Below are 19,757 nucleotides of genomic sequence, written 5' to 3'. Positions count from 1 at the left end.
TCAGAATTCGGATGGCAGAGGGGAAGAAGCTGTTTCAGAATCACTGCGTGTGCGTCTTCAGGCTCCTGTGCCCCCGTCCTGATGGTAGCAATGAGAAGAGGGCATGACCTGGGTGATGGGGGTCCTTAGTGATGGACTCTGCCTTTTTGAGGCATTGCCTTTTGAAGGCTTCCTCCATGTTGGGGAGGCTGGTGCCTATGATGGAGCTGGCTGAGATTAAAACTTTCTGCAGTGTTTGATGTTGTGCAGTGGCCCCCGCCACACGCCCCCCCATACCAGACGGTGACACAGCCAGTTAGAATACTCTCCATGGTACATCTGTAGAAATTACAAAGTGTCTTTGGCGACATACCAATTCTCGTCAGACTCCTAATGAAATATAGCCACTAACAACAGGAATTCTGCAGATGCTGGAAATTCAAGCAACACACATCAAAGTTGCTGGTGAACGCAGCAGGCCAGGCAGCATCTCTAGGAAGAGGTACAGTCGATGTTTCAGGCCGAGACCCTTCGTCAGGGTCCTGACAAAGGGTCTCGGCCCGAAATGTCGACTGTACCTCTTCCTAGAGATGCTGCCTGGCCTGCTACGTTCACCAGCAACTTTGAAATATAGCCACTGTTGTGCTTCTTTGTAACTGCATTGATAAGTTGGATCTGGGATAGATCCTCAGAGATGTCGGAACTTGAAATTTCTCACTCCTTTTACTGCTGACCCCTCGATGAGCACTGGTGTGTGTTTCCTTGACTTCTCCTTCCTGAAGTCCACAATCAATTCCTTGGTCTTATTGACATTGAGTGTAAGGTTGTTGCTGTGACACCACTCAACCAGCTGATCTATCTCGCTCCTGCACGTCCTCTCATCACCATCCAGGATTCTGCCAACAATAGTTGTGTTGTCAGCAAATGTATAGATGGTGTTTGAGCTGCGCCAAGCCACACAGTCATGGGTGTAGAGAGAGTAGAGCAGTGGGCTAAGCACACACCCCTGAGGTGTACCAGTGTTGACTGTCAGTGAGGAGGAGATGTTATCACCAATCCACACAGACTGTAGTCTCCTGGTGAGGAAATCAAGGATCCATTTGCAGAGGGAGGTACAGAGGCTCAGGTTTTGGAGTTTGATGATTAGTACTGAGGGAACGATGGTGTTAAACGCTGAGCCTTAATCAATAAACAGCAGTCAGATGTAGGTATTGCTATTGTCCAGACAATCCAAGGCTGAGTGGAGAGCCAGTGAGATTGCATCCACTGTAAACCTATTGTGGCAATGGGCAAATTGTGGGGGGGTTCAGGTCCTTCCTTAGGCAGAAGTTGATTCTGGCCCTGACCAACCTGTCAAAGCACCTCATCACAGTAGATGTGAGTGCCACTGGGTGATAGTCATTGAGGCAGCTCACCTCGCTCCTCTTGGACCCTGGAATGATTGTCGCCCTTTTGAGGCAGGCATGAACCTCCAACTGCAGCAGTGAGAGATTGAAGATCTCCTTGAACACTCTCTTCGGTTAGTTGATACAGTCTTTCAGTGCCTTGCCAGCTACACCACCAGGGCCTGATGCCTTGCGAGGGTTCACCCTCTAGAAAGATGGTTTTGGCCTCCGAAACAGAGACCACAGGCTCACCAGGTGCTGCAAGGACTCGCACTGGACTTTAACTTCTTTGAGGCCTCTGCCCTTCGAAACTTTGTTGAAGAGTCTCAGCCTGAAAAGTTGACTGTTTATTCATTTCTATAGATGTTGCCTGACCTGCTGAGATCCTCGGGCATTTTGTGTGTGCTGCTCTGGGTTTCCAGCATTCATTCATTCATTTATTTATTTATTTATTTATTTATTTATTTATTGATACAGTACAGAAAGGCCGTTCTGGCCCACTGACATGTACCCCCCAGCACCTACCTATTCACTCCCTGGTCTAATCACGGGACATTTTATAATGACCAATGAATCTACTAACCGTTACGTCTTTGGACTGTGGGAGGAAACTGGAGCACCCAGAGGAAACCCACACAGTCATGGGGAGAACGTACAAACTCATATCTGCAGACCTCTACTGCACTCAGCAGCTGGCTCAGAACCCCTCTCTTCACCAGACGTTCAGTGCCGGCTGTCTCCAACAGGAGGAGCACCAGTCACGAGCCCCTTCCCCACCCCATGCCGAGCTCCACCGAGCTCCCCTCTTCCGGTGGGTAGGCCACACTCACGTTCATTGGTATGTTCCAGGCCATGTAGACGTGAGACTTGAACTCATCCATCCAGACCTCGGCGGCCCGCAGGGCATTGCGCTTGGCGTAGTAATCAATGTCATTGTTGTAGGGCTTCTTAGTGCGCTCGATGTGGGCGACCCGGGAACAGGGTAGAACTTCCATGCTGCCTCCGCACTGCCAGACCTGCGAGTTCAAAACACAGCCAATCAGTTATGTGACCCAGGCAATACCTGGCAGAAGTGATTAGTTTATTCAGCTTAGTTATTTATCTATCTACCTACCACCTATCTGTCTATCCATTCTTATTATCTTTCAACTAATCAATAAGCTTCAAGAGCTGGGCCTCAATACCTCCTTGTGCAATTGAACCCTGGATCTTCTCACTTGTAAACCCCAGTCAGTTCAGATTGGCAACAGCGTCTCCTCCACAATCTCCATCAGCACAGGTGCACCACAAGGCCGTGTGCTTAGCCCCTGCTCTACTCACATTACACTTGTGATTTTGTGGATAAGCACAGCTCCAAAGCCATATTCAAGTTTGCTGATGACACCACTCTCGTAGGCCGAATCAAAGGTGGTGATGAATCAGCAGATAGGAGACAGGTAGAAGATCTGCCTGAGCAGTACCTCAACAATAACCTCGTACTCAATGTCAGCAAGACCAAGGAACTGGTTGTTGGCTTCAGGAGAAGGAAATCAGAGGCCTATGAGCCAGGCCTCATTGGAGGATCAGAGGACTGGCTCACGGAGAGATGAGGGTCAGCAACTTTAAACTCCTCGTTGTTATTATTTCAGAGGACTTGTCCATAACAAGTGCAATTATGAAGAGAGTACATTAGTGCCTCCTGAGGAGTTTGCGAAGATTTGGCGTGATGCCTAAAACTCTGACAAACTTCTATAGATGTGTGGTGGAGAGTATATTGACTGGCTGCATCACAGCCTGGTATGGAAGCACCAATACCCTTGAATGGAAACTCCTACAAAAAGTAGTGATTACTGTCCATCATGGGTAAAGCCCTCCCCACCGTTGAGTACACACATCCACACACAGCACTGTCGGCAGAAAGCAGCAGCATCCATCATCAGGGACCCCCACCACCCAGGACATGCTCACTTCTCGCTGCTGCCATCAGGAAGAGGGTACAGGAGCCTCAGGACCCACACCACCAGGTTCAGGAACAGATATTACCCTCAACCATCAGGCTCTTGAACCAAAGGGGGATAACTTCTCTCAACTTCAATCACCCCATCACTGAAAAGTTCCCACAACCAATGGACTCCTCAACTCATGCTCTTGGTACTTATTGCTTACTTAATTATTATTACTATTTATTTATTTATGTTTATACTTGCACAGTTTGTTGTCCTTTGCACACCGGTAGATCACCCAAGTTGGTGCGGTTGTTCATTGATTCTATTATGGTTATTATTCAATTATGGATTCACTGAGAATGCCCAGAAGAAAATGAATCTCAGGTTGTATGTGGTGACACATATATACTTTGATAATAAATTTACTTTGAACTTTGGATGTTCTGGCATCTGACGTTTGTGAATAACAGTGTGGAGGATGGACGTCAGTGGTGAAGAAATGGTGCTGGGTGTTGGCCTCAAAGAAAGTTGCTCAGAATGCTCTGTGACTAATTTCTGTATAAGATATAGGAGCAGAATGAGGCCACTTGGCCCATCAGGTCTGCTCAGCCATTTCATCATGGCTGATCCATTTTCCCTCTCAGCCCCAATCTCCTGTCCTCTCCCTGTATCCCTTCATGCCCTGACTAATCAAGAATCTATCGACCTCTGCATTAAATATACCCAATGACTCGGCCTCCACAGCCGTCTGTGGCAATGAATTCCACAGATTCACCACTCTCTGGCTGCAGAAATTCCTCCTCATCTCCGTTCTAAACAGATCTATTCTGAGGCTGTGTGCTTTGGCTTAGACTCTCCTACCACAGGAAATATTCTCTGCACATTCACTCTATCGAGGCCTTCCAACACTCGAAAAGTTTCAATTAGATCACCCTTCATTCTTCTGAATTCCAGCCAGTACAGGCCCAGAGCCGTCAAACACTTCTCATACGATAAGTCTTTTAATCCCAGAATAGTTTTTGAAAACCTCCGTTAAATCCTCAGCAACGCTGGTATATCCTTTCTCAGATAAGGGGCCCAAAGCTGCTCCCACGTGAGGCCTCACCAGCGCTTTATAAAGGTTCACCGTTCACCCCTACTGGAATGTAAAAACAAGGATGTAATGTTGAGGATTCACGACCAACACCAGCTTAAATAGTTCCTCGTGTCCAGCAGCTTTGACTGGATTAGCAGCCAATCTCAATAAAGTCATCACATAGGCAGCAAACCACAAAGAAAGCAGCCCAATTTTTGAACAACATTTTGCAGAATGGAAGATAAATGACAGTTGAAAGTAAATTTATTATCAATGTACCACATTTTCTTACAGGCATTTACAGGAAAATAACAAACTACAATAGAACTTATGAAAGTATACACAGAAACCAAAACTGACAAACGACCAGTCTGCAAAAGAAGACAAATAGTGCAAATGAAACATTTGCACACACACAAAATGCTGGAGGGAACTCAGCAGGCCAGGCAGTATGTATGGAAAAGAGTGATCAGTGAACATTTCAAACTGAGACCCTTCATCAGGTCTGGAAAGGAGGGGGAGAAGTCAGAGTAAGAAGGTTGGGGGAGGGGAGGAAGAAGTACAAGTTGGCAGGTGATTGGTGAAACCAGGAGAGGGGGAGGGGCTGAAGTAAAGAGCTGGGAAGTTGATTGGTGGAAGAGATAAAGGGCTGGAGATGGAAGGATTTGATAGGAGAGGACAGAAAGGGAAGGGGGAGGAGGATCAGAGAGAGATGATGGGCAGGTAAGGAGATAAACAGGAACAGGGAACAGTGAAGTGGGGGGCCAGTTACTGGAAGTTGGAGAAATCGATGTTCACACCATCAGGTTGGAGGCTATCCAGATGGAATATAAGGTGTTGCTCCTCCACCCTGAGTGTGGCCTCATCGCAGCAGTAGAGGAGGCCATGGACTGACATGTCAGAATGGGAATGGGAAGTAGAATGATTGACATGTCTTATCCTAACTTCTCTTCTTTTCCAGTCCTGATGAAGGGTTTCGGCCTGAAACATTAACAGTTTAGTCTTTCCCATAGATGCTGTCCGGCCTGCTGAGATCCTCCAGCATTTTGTGTGCATTGATTTGGATTTCCAGCATTTTCAGATTTTCTCATGTTTGCATTACTGAGAACATGAGTTGAATAAAGTCCCTGAAAGTGAGCCTGTACGTTGTAGAAACAGTTCAGAGTCGTTGTGAGTGAAACTGAATACACATCTATTGAGCAGAGGTTGAAATACCACAAACAAATTTAATAAAAGTATTCTATGACTGAAATTTATAAGTAGTTATATTTTTAATAACATAGTATTCAGTGCTCTCTGTGCAGCTCCCAGTACAGATTGGGGATCCACTTCGTCCAGCACCTTTGCTGATCTGCCACAAAAGGGAGGACCTCCTGTGGCTGCCCATTTCAATTCGACTTCCCGTTCCCTTTCTGGCATGTCAGTCCATGGCCCCCTGTACTGTCACAATGAGGCCACACTCAAAGTGAAGGGGCAACGTCTCACTTTCCGCCTGGGTGGCCTCCAACCTGTTGGCATGACCATCGATTTCTCCAGCTTGCTGTAATTTCCCACCTTCCCACTATTTCGTTTTCCATTTCCCATTTTGGCTCCCTTCTCTTCTGTTCACCCAGACCACCCCTCCAGTTCCCCTCCTCCATTGCTTTCTCCCTTGGTCTATTGTACTCTACTGTCACATTCCTTCTTCTCCCACCCATCCCCTCCCAGCTTCTTACTCATTTGTATGGGCTGCCCAGAGGTCAGGCCGTTGTCACCTGGGAGGAACTGATATGGGGACTGGTTTATCATTTGTGTATTTAGAGACGCAGCATGGAATAGGCATTTCAAGCTGCACTGCCCAGTAACTCCCAATATTACGCCAGCCTAATTCACAATGACTAATTAACCTGCTACCTACTAACCTACATCTATGGACGGTGGGAGGAAACGGGAGCATCCGGAAGAAACCCCTGCACTCCACGGGGGGGGGGGGGACGCACAAACTCCTACAAGTGGCATCAGAATTGAACTCCAAGCTGTGACGGCCCAAGCTGTAAGAGCATTGGGATGAACACTTCAATACCCTGGTGCCCAGAGATACTGTTGTGGGATTACCAAAGTACAGTAGAAAGCTTGACTTGCAAACCATTCCTCCCATCAGATCAGACTATTTAATTCTTAGAACAGACCGTTTAATTGTGCTTTTCTTTTGCAGTTTGACAATCAATTACTTGCTAGTAACTTCTATATATAATTACTTGTATACCTGTAACTGTGTAGTATGCTTCCTAGTGGGCACAATATGTGTATGTAGTTGTTCAGTATGTTCCCTCGAGGTCACACTCGTATGATTCTGGAAGTTTTTCTGGTGCTGCATTATTTGAATAGGGGTTTTCTGATAGGCTGATTCTTATCTACAAGTTTGAATGGAATGTTTCTTATCCATGTGTATAAAAAGAACCAAATATGAGACAGCACTTTCTTCTTCTGTTGTTTCTTCTTGTCACAACCACAGATTCGGCAGCACAGCAGATACAGCAATTGTGCTCGTGAATATGCACGCGTCAGCTAATTATTATTTCACTGTGATAGTATTTAACTGCATTCTTTCCGTCGTAGTGCTTGTCGAGACCTGAACCCAGCACAGCAATACTTTGCTGCCTGCTTACATGCCGTGTCCAAACCTGGTGACATTTCTGACCCTTCTACTACGAACCTCTGTCACAGTCTGTATTTCTATTTCTTCTGCTCTACTGGCACTTAATAATGTCTCTGACCGGGTACACGACATCCTGGTACGAGAGGGAAAGCAACCAGAAGTCGTGATACATGTTGGCACCAACAACATAGGCAGGAAGAGGGATGAGGTCCTGAAGTGTGAATTTCGAGAACTAGGCAGAAGGCTGAAGAACAGGACCTCAAGGGTGGCGTTCTCAAGACTGCTGCCAGTGCTACATGACCGTGATGGTAAGAACTGGAGGAGGTGGCAGTTGAATGTGTGGCTGAGGAGTTGGTGCAGGGAGCAGGGTTTTAGATTTTTAGATCATTGGGATCTCTTCTGGGGAAGGTGGGACCTGTACAGATTGGATGGGTTGCGCCTGAACTCGAGGGGGAGCAATATCCTTGCAGGTAGGTTTGCTAGCATGGTTCGGGAGGGTTTAAACTAATTTGCAAGGGGGTTGGGACCCAGAGCGATAGAGCAGTGGAAAAAGTGCATGGAGTAAAGCCAGATCTAACATATAGAGAGACTTTGAGGAAAGAGAAGCAGAATAAAGGGTGTAAAGGTAGTAAGGCAGAAGGGCTAAAGTGCATGTACTTCAATGCAAGAAGCATCAGGAAAAAAGGTGATGAACTGAGAGCTTGGATACATACATGGAATTATGATGTAGTGGCCATTACAGAGACTTGGCCAGCACCAGGGCAGGAATGGATTCTCAATATTCCTGGATTTCAGTGCTTTAAAAGGGACAGAGGGGAGGAAAGGGGACGAGGGGTGGCATTACTGGTCAGGGATACCATTACAGCTACAGAAAGGGTGGGTAATGTAACAGGATCCTCTTTTGAGTCAATATGGGTGGAAGTCAGGAACAGGAAGGGAGCAGTTACTCTATTGGGGGTATTCTATAGGCCCCCTGGTAGCAGCAGAGATACAGAGGAGCAGATTGGGAGGCAGATTTTGGAAAGGTGCAAAAATAACTGGGTTGTTATCATGAGTGACTTTAATTTCGCTAATATTGATTGGCACCTGATTAGTTCCAAGGGCTTAGATGGGGCAGAGTTTGTTAAGTGTGTCCAGGATGGATTCCTGTCACAGTATGTGGACAGGCCAACTAGAGGGAATGCCATACTAGATCTAGTATTAGGTAACGAACCGGGTCAGGTCACATATCTCTCAGTGGGTGAGCATCTGGGGGACAGTGACCACCGTTCCCTGGCCTCTAGCACTATCATGGAAAAGGATAGAACCAGGAAGGACAGGAAAATTTTTAATTGGGGAAGGGCAAATTATGAGACTATAAGGCTAGAACTTGTGGGTGTGAATTGGGATGATGTTTTTGCAGGGAAATGTACTATGGACATGTGATCAATGTTTAGGGATCTCTTGCAGGATGTTAGGGATAAATTTGACCCGGTGAGGAAGATAAAGGATGGTAGGGTGGAGGAACCATGGGTGACTAGTGAGGTGGAAAATCTAGTCAGGTGGAAGAAGGCAGCGTACATGAGGTTTAGGAAGCAAGGATCAGATGGGTCTATTGAGGAATATAGGGTAGCTAGAAAGGAGCTTAAGAAGGGGCTGAGAAGAGCAAGAAGGGGGCATGAGAAGGCCTTGGTGAGTAGGGTAAAGGAAAACCCCAAGGCATTCTTCAATTATGTGAAGAACAAAAGGATGACAGGAGTGAAGGTAGGATCGATTAGAGATAAAGGTGGGAAGATGTGCCTGGAGGCTGTGGAAGTGAGCGAGGTCCTCAATGAATACTTCCCTTCGGTATTCACCAATGAGAGGGAACTTGATGATGGTGAGGACAATATGAGTGAGGTTGATGTTCTGGAGCATGTTGATATTAAGGGAGAGGAGGTGTTGGAGTTGTTAAAATACATTAGGACGGTAAGTCCCCAGGGCCTGACGGAATATTCCCCAGGCTGCTCCACGAGGCGAGGGAAGAGATTGCTGAGCCTCTGGCTAGGATCTTTATGTCCTTGTTGTCTACGGGAATGGTACCGGAGGATTGGAGGGAGGCGAATGTTGTCCCCTTCTTCAGAAAAGGTAGTAGGGATAGTCCAGGTAATTATATACCAGTGAGCCTTACGTCTGTGGTGGGAAAGCTGTTGGAAAAGATTCTTAGAGATAGGATCTATGGGCATTTAGAGAATCATGGTCTGATCAGGGACAGTCAGCATGGCTTTGTGAAGGGCAGATCGTGTCTAACAAGCCTGATAGAATTCTTTGAGGAGGTGACCAGGCATATAGATGAGGGTGGTGCAGTGGATGTGATCTATATGGATTTTAGTAAGGCATTTGACAAGGTTCCACACGGTAGGCTTATTTAGAAAGTCAGAAGGCATGGGATCCAGGGAAGTTTGGCCAGGTGGATTCAGAATTGGCTTGCCTGCAGAAGGCAGAGGGTCGTGGTGGAGGGAGTACATTCGTATTGGAGGGTTGTGACTGGTGGTGTCCCACAAGGATCTGTTCTGGGACCTCCACTTTTCGTGATTTTTATTAACGACCTGGATGTGGGGGTAAAAGGGTGGGTTGGCAAGTTTGCAGATGACCAAAGGTTGGTGGTGTTGTAGGTAGTGTAGAGGATTGTCGAAGATTGCAGAGAGACATTGATAGGATGCAGAAGTGGACTAAGAAGTGGCAGATGGAGTTCAACGCAGAGAAGTGTGAGGTGGTACACTTTGGAAGGACAAACTCCAAGGCAGAGTACAAAGTAAATGGCAGGATACTTGGTAGTGTGGAGGAGCAGAGGGATCTGGGGGTACATGTCCACAGATCCCTGAAAGTTGCCTCACAGGTAGATAGGGTAGTTAAGAAAGCTTATGGGGCATTTGCTTTCATAAGTCGAGGGATAGAGTTTAAGAGTCGCGAGGTAAAGATGCAGCTTTATAAAACTCTGATTAGGTCACACTTGAAGTACTGTGTTCAGTTCTGGTCGCCTCACTATAGGAAGGATGTGGAAACAGTGGAAAGTGTACAGAGGAGATTTACCAGGATGCTGCCTGGTTTAGAGAGTATGGATTATGATCAGAGATTAAGGGAGCTAGGGCTTTACTCTTTGGAGAGAAGGAGGATGAGGGCAGACATGATAGAGGTGTGCAAGATAATAAGAGGAATAGATAGAGTGGATAGCCAGCACCGCTTCCCCAGGGCACCACTGCTCGATACAAGAGGACATGTCTTTAAGGTAAGGGGTGGGAAGTTCAAGGGGGATATTAGAGGAAGGTTTTTTACTCAGAGAGTGGTTGGTGCGTGGAATGCACTGCCTGAGTCAGTGGTGGTGGCAGATACACTAGTGAAATTTAAGAGACAACTAGACAGGTATATGGAGGAATTTAAGGTGGAGGGTTATATGGGAGGCAGGGTTTGAGGGTCAGCACAACATTGTGGGCCGAAGGGCCTGTACTGTGCTGTACTATAAAAAAAGATGATCATAAAGCAATATTCTGTGTCTCATTCTCAACTGCTGAAAGACCCTCAGATTAAAAACCTCAAAAGCCAACACTACAGTTCAAATCATTACACGGTGCATTCAGGCAGAATAAGTTAAACCAATAACAGTGCAGAATAAAATGTAAAAGCTACCTGACCTGCTGAGATCCTCCAGCATCATATGCTTGTAGTAAAAATTATTTGTTTTAAAATCAACTAAATTCTGAAATATTTATGTGAGGTGGTGATACATGTTGAAAGTTATGAAGGGCTGGTGAGCAGTATGTTTGATTCAACTCTTTAATCATTATTACCTTCGCAGTTTAACAATTTATTCCTGCTAGTATATTATACAGCTACCTATATAGATGTAACTGTATAGTATGCTTCCTAGTGGTCACAGTATGTACTGTACAAGCAATCCTTCAGTGTGTCCCCTAGTGGTCACAGTATGTACATGCAGCTGTTCAGTGTGTCCCCTAGTGGTCACAGTATGTACTGTACAAGCAATCCTTCAGTGTGTCCCCTAGTGGTCACAGTATGTACTGTACAAGCAATCCTTCAGTGTGTCCCCTAGTGGTCACAGTATGTACATGCAGCCATTCAGTGTGTCCCCTAGTGGTCACAGTATGTATATGCAGTTGTTCAGTGTGTCCCCTAGTGGTCGCAGTATGTATATGCAGTTGTTCAGTGTGTCCCCTAGTGGTCACAGTATGTATATGCAGTTGTTCAGTGAGTCCCCTAGTGGTCACAGTATGTATATGCAGTTGTTCAGTGTGTCCCCTAGTGGTCACAGTATGTACATGCAGTTGTTCAGTGTGTCCCCTAGTGGTCACAGTATGTATATGCAGTTGTTCAGTGTGTCCCCTAGTGGTCACAGTATGTACTGTACAAGCAATCCTTCAGTGTGTCCCCTAGTGGTCACAGTATGTACATGCAGCCATTCAGTGTGTCCCCTAGTGGTCACAGTATGTATATGCAGTTGTTCAGTGTGTCCCCTAGTGGTCGCAGTATGTATATGCAGTTGTTCAGTGTGTCCCCTAGTGGTCACAGTATGTATATGCAGTTGTTCAGTGAGTCCCCTAGTGGTCACAGTATGTATATGCAGTTGTTCAGTGTGTCCCCTAGTGGTCACAGTATGTACATGCAGTTGTTCAGTGTGTCCCCTAGTGGTCACAGTATGTATATGCAGTTGTTCAGTGTGTCCCCTAGTGGTCACAGTATGTACTGTACAAGCAATCCTTCAGTGTGTCCCCTAGTGGTCACAGTATGTACATGCAGCCATTCAGTGTGTCCCCTAGTGGTCACAGTATGTATATGCAGTTGTTCAGTGTGTCCCCTAGTGGTCGCAGTATGTATATGCAGTTGTTCAGTGTGTCCCCTAGTGGTCACAGTATGTATATGCAGTTGTTCAGTGAGTCCCCTAGTGGTCACAGTATGTATATGCAGTTGTTCAGTGTGTCCCCTAGTGGTCACAGTATGTACATGCAGTTGTTCAGTGTGTCCCCTAGTGGTCACAGTATGTATATGCAGTTGTTCAGTGTGTCCCCTAGTGGTCACAGTATGTATATGCAGTCGTTTAGTATGTCTCCTTGTGGTTACGGTTCTCTTTTTGGAAGCTCTTGGTATTGCAGTATTTAAATAGGGGCTATCTGATTGGTTAACTCTTATCTACAAATTTGAATGGAGTGTTTCTTATCTATGGTACAAGAATGGCTGAATACATTGGCTGGCCATCTTCTATTCTTTGTGCTTAGATACAAGACTCTGCTTCCTGCCGTTTCCAGTTCTCTTTGTTCTATTAGTGTTTAATGAAATGACCATGAAGCAACAGGTTTTGTGCCTCTTTCTTGACTTCTGAAAGAACCTTGGATCAAAAATATCAGAACCTAACAAGCGTTTAACAGCTTGGAATTCTAGCAAAATGTCACATGCACGTCATGCATCAAAGTGTCATGTCTTCAGGACATTTCACAGCGAGGCACGGTGAAATCTCACCAGTTTAATGACTTCAGTGAACTCTGCATGATCTTAACTCTGGAAATGATGTCAGCAATGTGTAATGGCAGCAAGTGGCGACAGGTTGTGAACCAGACCAAAAGACAAGAGGCTTGGTAAACTATTGTACTATGTTACAGTGCTGTGCAGCTTCATCCACACTAACTAATCTGGAGCATCACACAATCCACTGCAGAAGCTCAGTGGGATGAGCAGCATGCTGTTTTGGTTGTTAGTGCAAACGAGGCATTTCACTAAATGGTTCAATGTACATTATTTTTGTGTTTGTTGTTTGCTTGGTGCTGCACTCTGGTGTTTTTTTGATGCTGCTGTCCAATATCTGCTTGGTGCTGATCTCCATTGTTCGCTCAGTGCTGCCCCCCAGTGTTCGCTTGGTGCTGCCCCCCAGTGTTCACTCAGTTCTGCTCTCCAGTGTTCACTCAGTGCTGCCCCCAGTGTTTGCTCAGTGCTGCCCCCCCGTGTTCGTTCAGTGCTGCCCCCAGTGTTTGCTCAGTGCTGCCCCCCAGTGTTTGCTCAGTGCTGCCCCCCAGTGTTCATTCAGTGCTGCCCCCCCAGTGTTTGCTCAGTGCTGCCCCCCCGTGTTCGTTCAGTGCTGCCCCCAGTGTTTGCTCAGTGCTGCCCCCCAGTGTTCGTTCAGTGCTGCCCCCAGTGTTTGCTCAGTGCTGCCCCCCCCCAGTGTTTGCTCGGTGCTGCCCCCCAGTGTTTGTTCAGTGCTGCCCCTCCCCCCCCCAGTGTTTGCTCAGTGCTGCCCCCAGTGTTTGCTCAGTGCTGCCCCCAGTGTTTGCACGGTGCTGCCCCCAGTGTTTGCTCAGAGCTGCCCCCCAAGTGTTCGCTCAGTGCTGCCCCCAGTGTTTGCTCAGTGCTGCCCCCCAGTGTTCGCTCAGTGCTGCCCCCCAGTGTTCGTTCAGTGCTGCCCCCAGTGTTTGCTCAGTGCTGCCCCCCAGTGTTTGCCCAGTGCTGCTCCCCAGTGTTTGCTCAGTGCTGCCCCCAGTGTTTGCTCAGTGCTTCCCCCCAGTGTTCGCTCAGTGCTGCCCCCCAGTGTTCGTTCAGTGCTGCCCCCCAGTGTTCGCTCGGTGCTGCCCCCAGTGTTCGTTCAGTGCTGCCCCCCAGTGTTTGCTCAGTGCTGCCCCCTAGTGTTTGCTCAGTGCTGCCCCCCAGTGTTTGCCCAGTGCTGCCCCCAGTGTTTGCTCAGTGCTGCCCCCCCCAGTGTTTGTTCAGTGCTGCCCCCAGTGTTTGCTCAGTGCTGCCCCCAGTGTTTGCACGGTGCTGCCCCCAGTGTTTGCTCAGTGCTGCCCCCCCCCAGTGTTTGTTCAGTGCTGCCCCCAGTGTTCGTTCAGTGCTGCCCCTCCCCCCAGTGTTTGCTCAGTGCTGCCCCCAGTGTTTGCTCAGTGCTGCCCCCAGTGTTTGCACGGTGCTGCCCCCAGTGTTTGCTCAGAGCTGCCCCCCAAGTGTTCGCTCAGTGCTGCCCCCAGTGTTTGCTCAGTGCTGCCCCCCAGTGTTTGCTCAGTGCTGCCCCTCAGTGTTTGCTCGGTGCTGCCCCCAGTGTTTGCTCGGTGCTGCCCCCCCAGTGTTTGCTCAGTGCTGCCCCCCCAGTGTTTGCTCAGTGCTGCCCCTCAGTGTTTGCTCGGTGCTGCCCCCAGTGTTTGCTCAGTGCTGCCCCCCCCGTGTTTGCTCAGTGCTGCCCCCCAGTGTTTGCTCAGTGCTGCCCCTCAGTGTTTGCTCGGTGCTGCCCCCAGTGTTTGCTCGGTGCTGCCCCCCCAGTGTTTGCTCGGTGCTGCCCCCCCAGTGTTTGCTCAGTGCTGCTCTCTTGTATTCGCTCGGGGGATGAACAAGCTGGAGCAGGACAACTTACCATCACACACAACACACACAAAACGCTGGAGGAACTCAACAGGTCAGGCAGCATCTATGGAAATGAATAAACTGTCAACATTTTGGACTGAGACCTTTCATCAGGACTGAAATGGAAGAGGGAAGATAAAAAGGTAGTGGGAGAGGAAGGAGGTTAGCTAGGTGCTGACAGGTGAAGCCAGGTGGGTGGGAAAGGTAGAGGTCTGGAGAGGAAGGAATCTGACAGAAGAGAGTGGAACATAGGAGAAAGGGAAGAAGGAGGGGCACCAGGGGGAGGGGATAGGTAGGTGAGAAGGCGTAAGAAGCCAGAGTGGGTAACAGAAGAAGAGGGAAGGTGGAGGGACAAATTTTTGTTAATTAGAGGGAGAAATTGATATTCATGCCATCAGATTGGAAACTATCCAGATGGAATATAAAGTGTTGATCTTCCACCCTGAGAGAGGCCTCATCATGGCACAAGAGGAGAGCATGGACTGACATGTTAGAATGGGAATTAAAATGTTTGGCCACCAGGAAGTTCCGCTTTTGGCGGATGGAGCAGAGGTGCTCAACGAAGACGATTCAGAGTTAATGACAAATCTCAGCAATGTAGAGGAGGCCACATTGGGAGCACTGGATACAACACACGATCCCAGCAGATTCACGGTGAAGTGTTGCCTCACCTGGAAGGACTGTTTGGGGCCCTGAATGGAGGTGAGGGAGGAAGTGAATGGACAGGTGTGGCCCTGAATGGAGGTGAGGGAGGAGATGAGGGAGGAAGTGAATGGACGGGTGTGACTCTGAATGGAGGTGAGGGAGGAGGTGAATGGACAAGTGCGACCCTGAATAGAGGTGAGGGAGGAGGTGAATGGACAGGTGCGACCCTGAATAGAGGTGAGGGAGGAGGTGATGGGCAGGTGCGACCCTGAATAGAGGTGAGGGGGGAGGTGATGGGCAGGTGCGACCCTGAATAGAGGTGAGGGAGGAGGTGATGGCAGGTGTGGCCCTAAATAGAGGTGAGGGAGGAGGTGAATGGACAGGTGCGACTCTGAATAGAGGTGAGGGAGGAGGTGAATGGACAGGTGTGGCACTGAGTAGAGGTGAGGGAGGAGGTGATGGGCAGCTGTGGCACTGAATGGAGGTGAGGGAGGAGGTGATGGGCAGGTGTGGCCCTGAATAGAGGTGAGGGAGGAGGTGATGGCAGGTGTGGCCCTTTAGCCACTTGTAGGGATAAGTGTAGGGAGGGAGATTAGTGGGGAGATTCGAATGGACAAGGGAATCACAGAGGGGGGAATCCCTGTGGGAAGTGCAGAAGGGGATTGGATGTAGCTACATATTTGATGGTAGGATCCCTTTGGAGATGGGAAGTGGCAGAGGATGATATGTTGGATGTGGAGGCTCATTGGGTGATAGGTAAGGACAAGAGGAACTGTTAAGGCAGTAGGAAGATGGAGTGAGCACTGATGCTCAGGAATTGGAGGAGATGCAGGTCAGAGCAACATCAGTGGTGGAGGTGTGAATTTAACCAGGCCACTGATGCTATAATAACATTACATTAACTGCTGCACTGCCATCCTACACATTTGATAACTAAATCTACAACCTGAAATCCAAATCATCTGTAGGAAAAAAGGGTTTGAGGACTTTTCAGGTTAGGTTGTGATCCGCATCAGGACTGAGGGATGATAGTGGGATCACCACGTTGAGTGTGATGTTCTCCTAAGAGGTTGCCTATTGGTGGCTCTTCTGTTGGCTTTAGCAACTAATTGGGGTCTGCTCCCTTTGCCTCTTGCTGAATGCCACGGGACAGGACCAAATCTGGGATGTTAGGATGGATTCCCTTAATGGAGGATGCTTGGCCATGACTTTGTTTAACCTGGGGAGACTGATGTGTGGTCAGCCACCACACAGTCATTGACAGATCGGGGTCAGGGTCCAGTGGGCATGGAATGCAAGATGACTGGATTCCCTTCACTGTCACAGCCTTCCTCCATGTTCCCTACCATTGTGATGAGTCATCATCTTCCACCAGCTCAACATTGACGTCTTGGTTGGATCGCTGTTTGTCTGGAAACTCCCCCTTGACCTTACTGTATTGATGACCTTGCCAGGAGCTAAGTTCCAGACAGCATCACTCTCAAGATCTCAGAAATTTACAAGCCTCTCCACTGAGACAAGGTGACGATTTCGGAGAAGGACTGAAAGATAGAGGGAAAATGGCCGGCATTCTCTTTAGCCAGAGAGTAGTGAATCTGTGGAATTCATTGCCACAGGCAGCTGTGGAGGCGAAATCTTTACAAATATTTAAGGCAGAGGTCAATAGATTCTTGATTGGTCAGGGCATGAAGTGATATGGCGAGAAGGCAGGAGACTGGGGCTGACAGAGAAAGTGGATCAGCCATGATGAAATGGCAGAGCAGACTCGACCAGCCAAATGGCCTAATTCTGCTCCTATATCTTATGGTCTGATGAAGAGGAAGGGGCGGGAAGGGTGAGGCATGAGCTGGTAGGTGATTGGTTGATGAGAGAGGGTGAAGGATGATGGACACATTGAGCCAGGGAGCTGGAGAAGGAGTTGGGGGACAGAGACAGGCAGGTGATAGTTTGCTCCAATCCCTTCCACTCCTTTCTCCAACATTCTCTTTAGTTATCTATTACAACAGGAAGCAGGCCATTCAGCCCACACTGTCCATCCTAGCCCCAATAAAAACAATCCCTCTCCTCAAGTGTTATTTTCCCCGTCGTTCCACGTGAGAGAGATTTAAGATTCGCTTTGTTTGTCACATGTACATTGAAACATACATTGGAATTCGTTGTTTACTTCAATGACCAACACAGTCTGAGGCTGTGCCGGGGCAGCCCACAATGTTTGCCACACTTCCGGTGTCAACAAAGCACGACCACAACTTACTAACCCTGACCCATACTGCTCTGGAACAAAGGCAGCAAAGCTTTTGCCTCCTGTATACTTTGGGTTCTGGACCGCTGATTATGAAAAGAACCATGAAATTTCCCTATCATGCACCATTTTTCAAAAAATTGCCGATAATTCTTATTTCAATTCATAATTCATGTCAGAATAACTGATGCCAAGATTAAGCAAGACATTTTTGTTGGTCCACAAATCAAACAGGTCATCAAAGACACGCAATTCAAAGAACTGCTAGTGGGACTGGAGAAAATCACATGGAAGGCATTCAAGGATGTTGTTGAAATTTTTCTTGGCAACTACAGAGCACCAAACTACGTGCAGTTGGTTGACAACATGGTTCAAGCAAACAAAACCATGAAGTGCAACATGTCACTAAAGATTCATTTTCTGCTTTCCCATTTAGACTTCCCTGCAAATCTTGGCTCTGTCAGTGACGAGCATGGTGAAAGGTCTCACCAGGACACTGTGGTCATGGAGAAATGGTATCAGGGTAACTGGAATCCATCAATACTGGCTGATTATTGTTGGATACTTAAGCAAGAAGAAGCAGACACTGAGTACAAATGAAAATCATCGACAAAACACTTTTAGCTTAGTTGAACTATTGCAAAGCATCAGCACTGTTAGGTAATTAAACACATTATATTCAATAAACGCTAATTTCTTGTTTCTTCAAATTCCTAGCTGATACAATTAGTCTGAAATTATATTTGTGTTCAGCTTCAAGTGGTCTATTGTAAACAAAAAAAAAATTCTGCGGAAGCAACACTTTTGAAAGAAAAATTGTTGTCCAGTCACAGCAGAGCGTCTGGAGGAAACACGCATGGTCGCGAGGAGAACTTTCAGGCAGCTGCAGGAATTGAACTCAGGTTGCAGGTGCTCTAGTAGCATCACACTAACCGCTATGCTGCTGTGCTCCACTGCTCTGATACCCTCCACAGCTGCTGCCTGACCCACTGACTTCCTCAGCGGCCGGTTTGTCTGTTGATCCACAATGTCTGACTTCATTTTGGACGTGGAGAGGATGTTGCCTATAGTGGGTGAGTCTAGGACCAGAGGACACAGCCTCAGAATAGAGGAACAACCATTTAGAACAGAGATGGGGAGCAACTTCTTTAGTCAGAGGGTGGTGAATCTGTGGAATTCATTGTCACAGGCAACTGTGGAGGCCAAGTCATTGGGTATATTTAAAGCAGAGGCTGATAAGTTCTTGCTTAGCCAGGGTGTCAAAGGTTACTGAGAGAAAGCAGGAGAATGGGGTTGAGAGGGATAGTAAGTCAGCCATGATGGATTGGGAGAGCAGACAATGGGCCAAATGGCCTAATTCTGCTCCTACAGTCCTGTGTAAAAGTCTTGAGCACATATATATAGCTAGGGGACCTAAGTCTTCTGCACAGTACTGTAGTAATTTTATGTACTGCAGCTAAAAAAACTAATTTCATGACATATGTGAGTGATGATAAACCTGATTCTGATCTGGGTCTCTATTGTGGACTGAGAGTGGGAAGGGGACAGAGAGAGGGGAATCATGGTTGGGAAAAGGGGAAGGGAGAGGGGAGGGAGTGGGAATCACCAGAGAGACATTCTGTAATGGCCAATAAACCATTTGTTTGAAATCAAATGATCTTGCCTGGTGTCTCAGGACTGTGTGAGTCTACACCTGCACCAACCCCCACCCCGGCACTCCTTCTCTGCCACCTGTCCCACACCCCTCCCACGGTGCTCCACCCTCACAACTTCCAACATCCTTTGTTCCCGCCAGATTTACAAACTCGCCCTCCACTCCATGTTGACAAATACAGTCCAGTGTAAAAGTTTTAGGGCAGCCTAGCTATAGGTATATGCCTCAGACTTTTGAACAGTACTGTAGGTTTAAGATGAGTGGGCGGAAGTTTAAGCAGATGCATGGGGCAGGATTTTTTTTACCTTGGAGAGTACTATAATCGGTACTGGGAAAGATGGTAGAAGCAGAAACAACATTGACAGTAAAGAGACACAAGAGCAGCACATGTGGCTGGGAATGGACAGATATGGACTATGTACAGACAGAAGGTATCAGTTTAAATTGGCATCAGGGCTAGCACAGATACTGTGGGCCGAATGGCCTGTCCCTGTGTGGCTCTGCTCGACATTAACTCCGAGCAGTTGCGGTAACAGTGTGCCTGGGCCGCGGAAGCATATTGCATTCCGTCTGTTATTTGGTTGACCTTTCAAAACCACATTCCAAACGTGTTAATGAATCCAGTGCCCGGAGACAGAATGGAATCTGACAGAAACCAATAATCTCAGCCAGTGGCTTGGGGATTTCACAGGAGTCTACATCTGTCAGAACCCAGCCGTAGAATGTGTTCCAATCAGTGCCCGTCCTTGGGAAATATCTGTGATAGTGATGAGGAGGAGGCCTTCTGTTGGTCAGGGTCAACCACGGATGTTGTGTCCTAGCTGTCTTCATGACGGGCAAGCCCAGGGCAGTACGACGCGG

The 19,757-nt window shown here is 47.6% G+C and overlaps 1 protein-coding gene and 1 long non-coding RNA gene across 2 annotated transcripts in view; one reads left to right on the top strand and one right to left on the bottom strand.

Annotated features, from left to right (window-relative positions):
- LOC140186483 (uncharacterized) overlaps positions 1-17,908 on the top strand; it is a 42,597-nt gene extending 24,689 nt beyond the window's left edge. The window contains exon 4 of the long non-coding RNA XR_011882880.1: positions 17,679-17,908. This is a non-coding gene — a long non-coding RNA (uncharacterized lncRNA). The remainder of the gene's footprint in view (positions 1-17,678) is intronic.
- Positions 1-19,757, bottom strand: part of galnt9 (polypeptide N-acetylgalactosaminyltransferase 9) — a 213,235-nt gene that overhangs the window by 79,088 nt on the left and 114,390 nt on the right. Inside the window, exon 7 of the mRNA XM_072240818.1 lies at positions 2,195-2,380. Coding sequence (XP_072096919.1) covers positions 2,195-2,380 — 186 coding nt within the window. The remainder of the gene's footprint in view (positions 1-2,194; positions 2,381-19,757) is intronic.

This window comes from Mobula birostris, chromosome 22, assembly GCF_030028105.1.
Source record: "Mobula birostris isolate sMobBir1 chromosome 22, sMobBir1.hap1, whole genome shotgun sequence".
Classification (NCBI taxonomy): Eukaryota; Metazoa; Chordata; class Chondrichthyes; order Myliobatiformes; family Myliobatidae; genus Mobula; species Mobula birostris.
The sequence above is the reverse complement of the archived record's forward strand: the minus strand, read 5'-3'. Positions and strand labels throughout refer to the sequence as shown.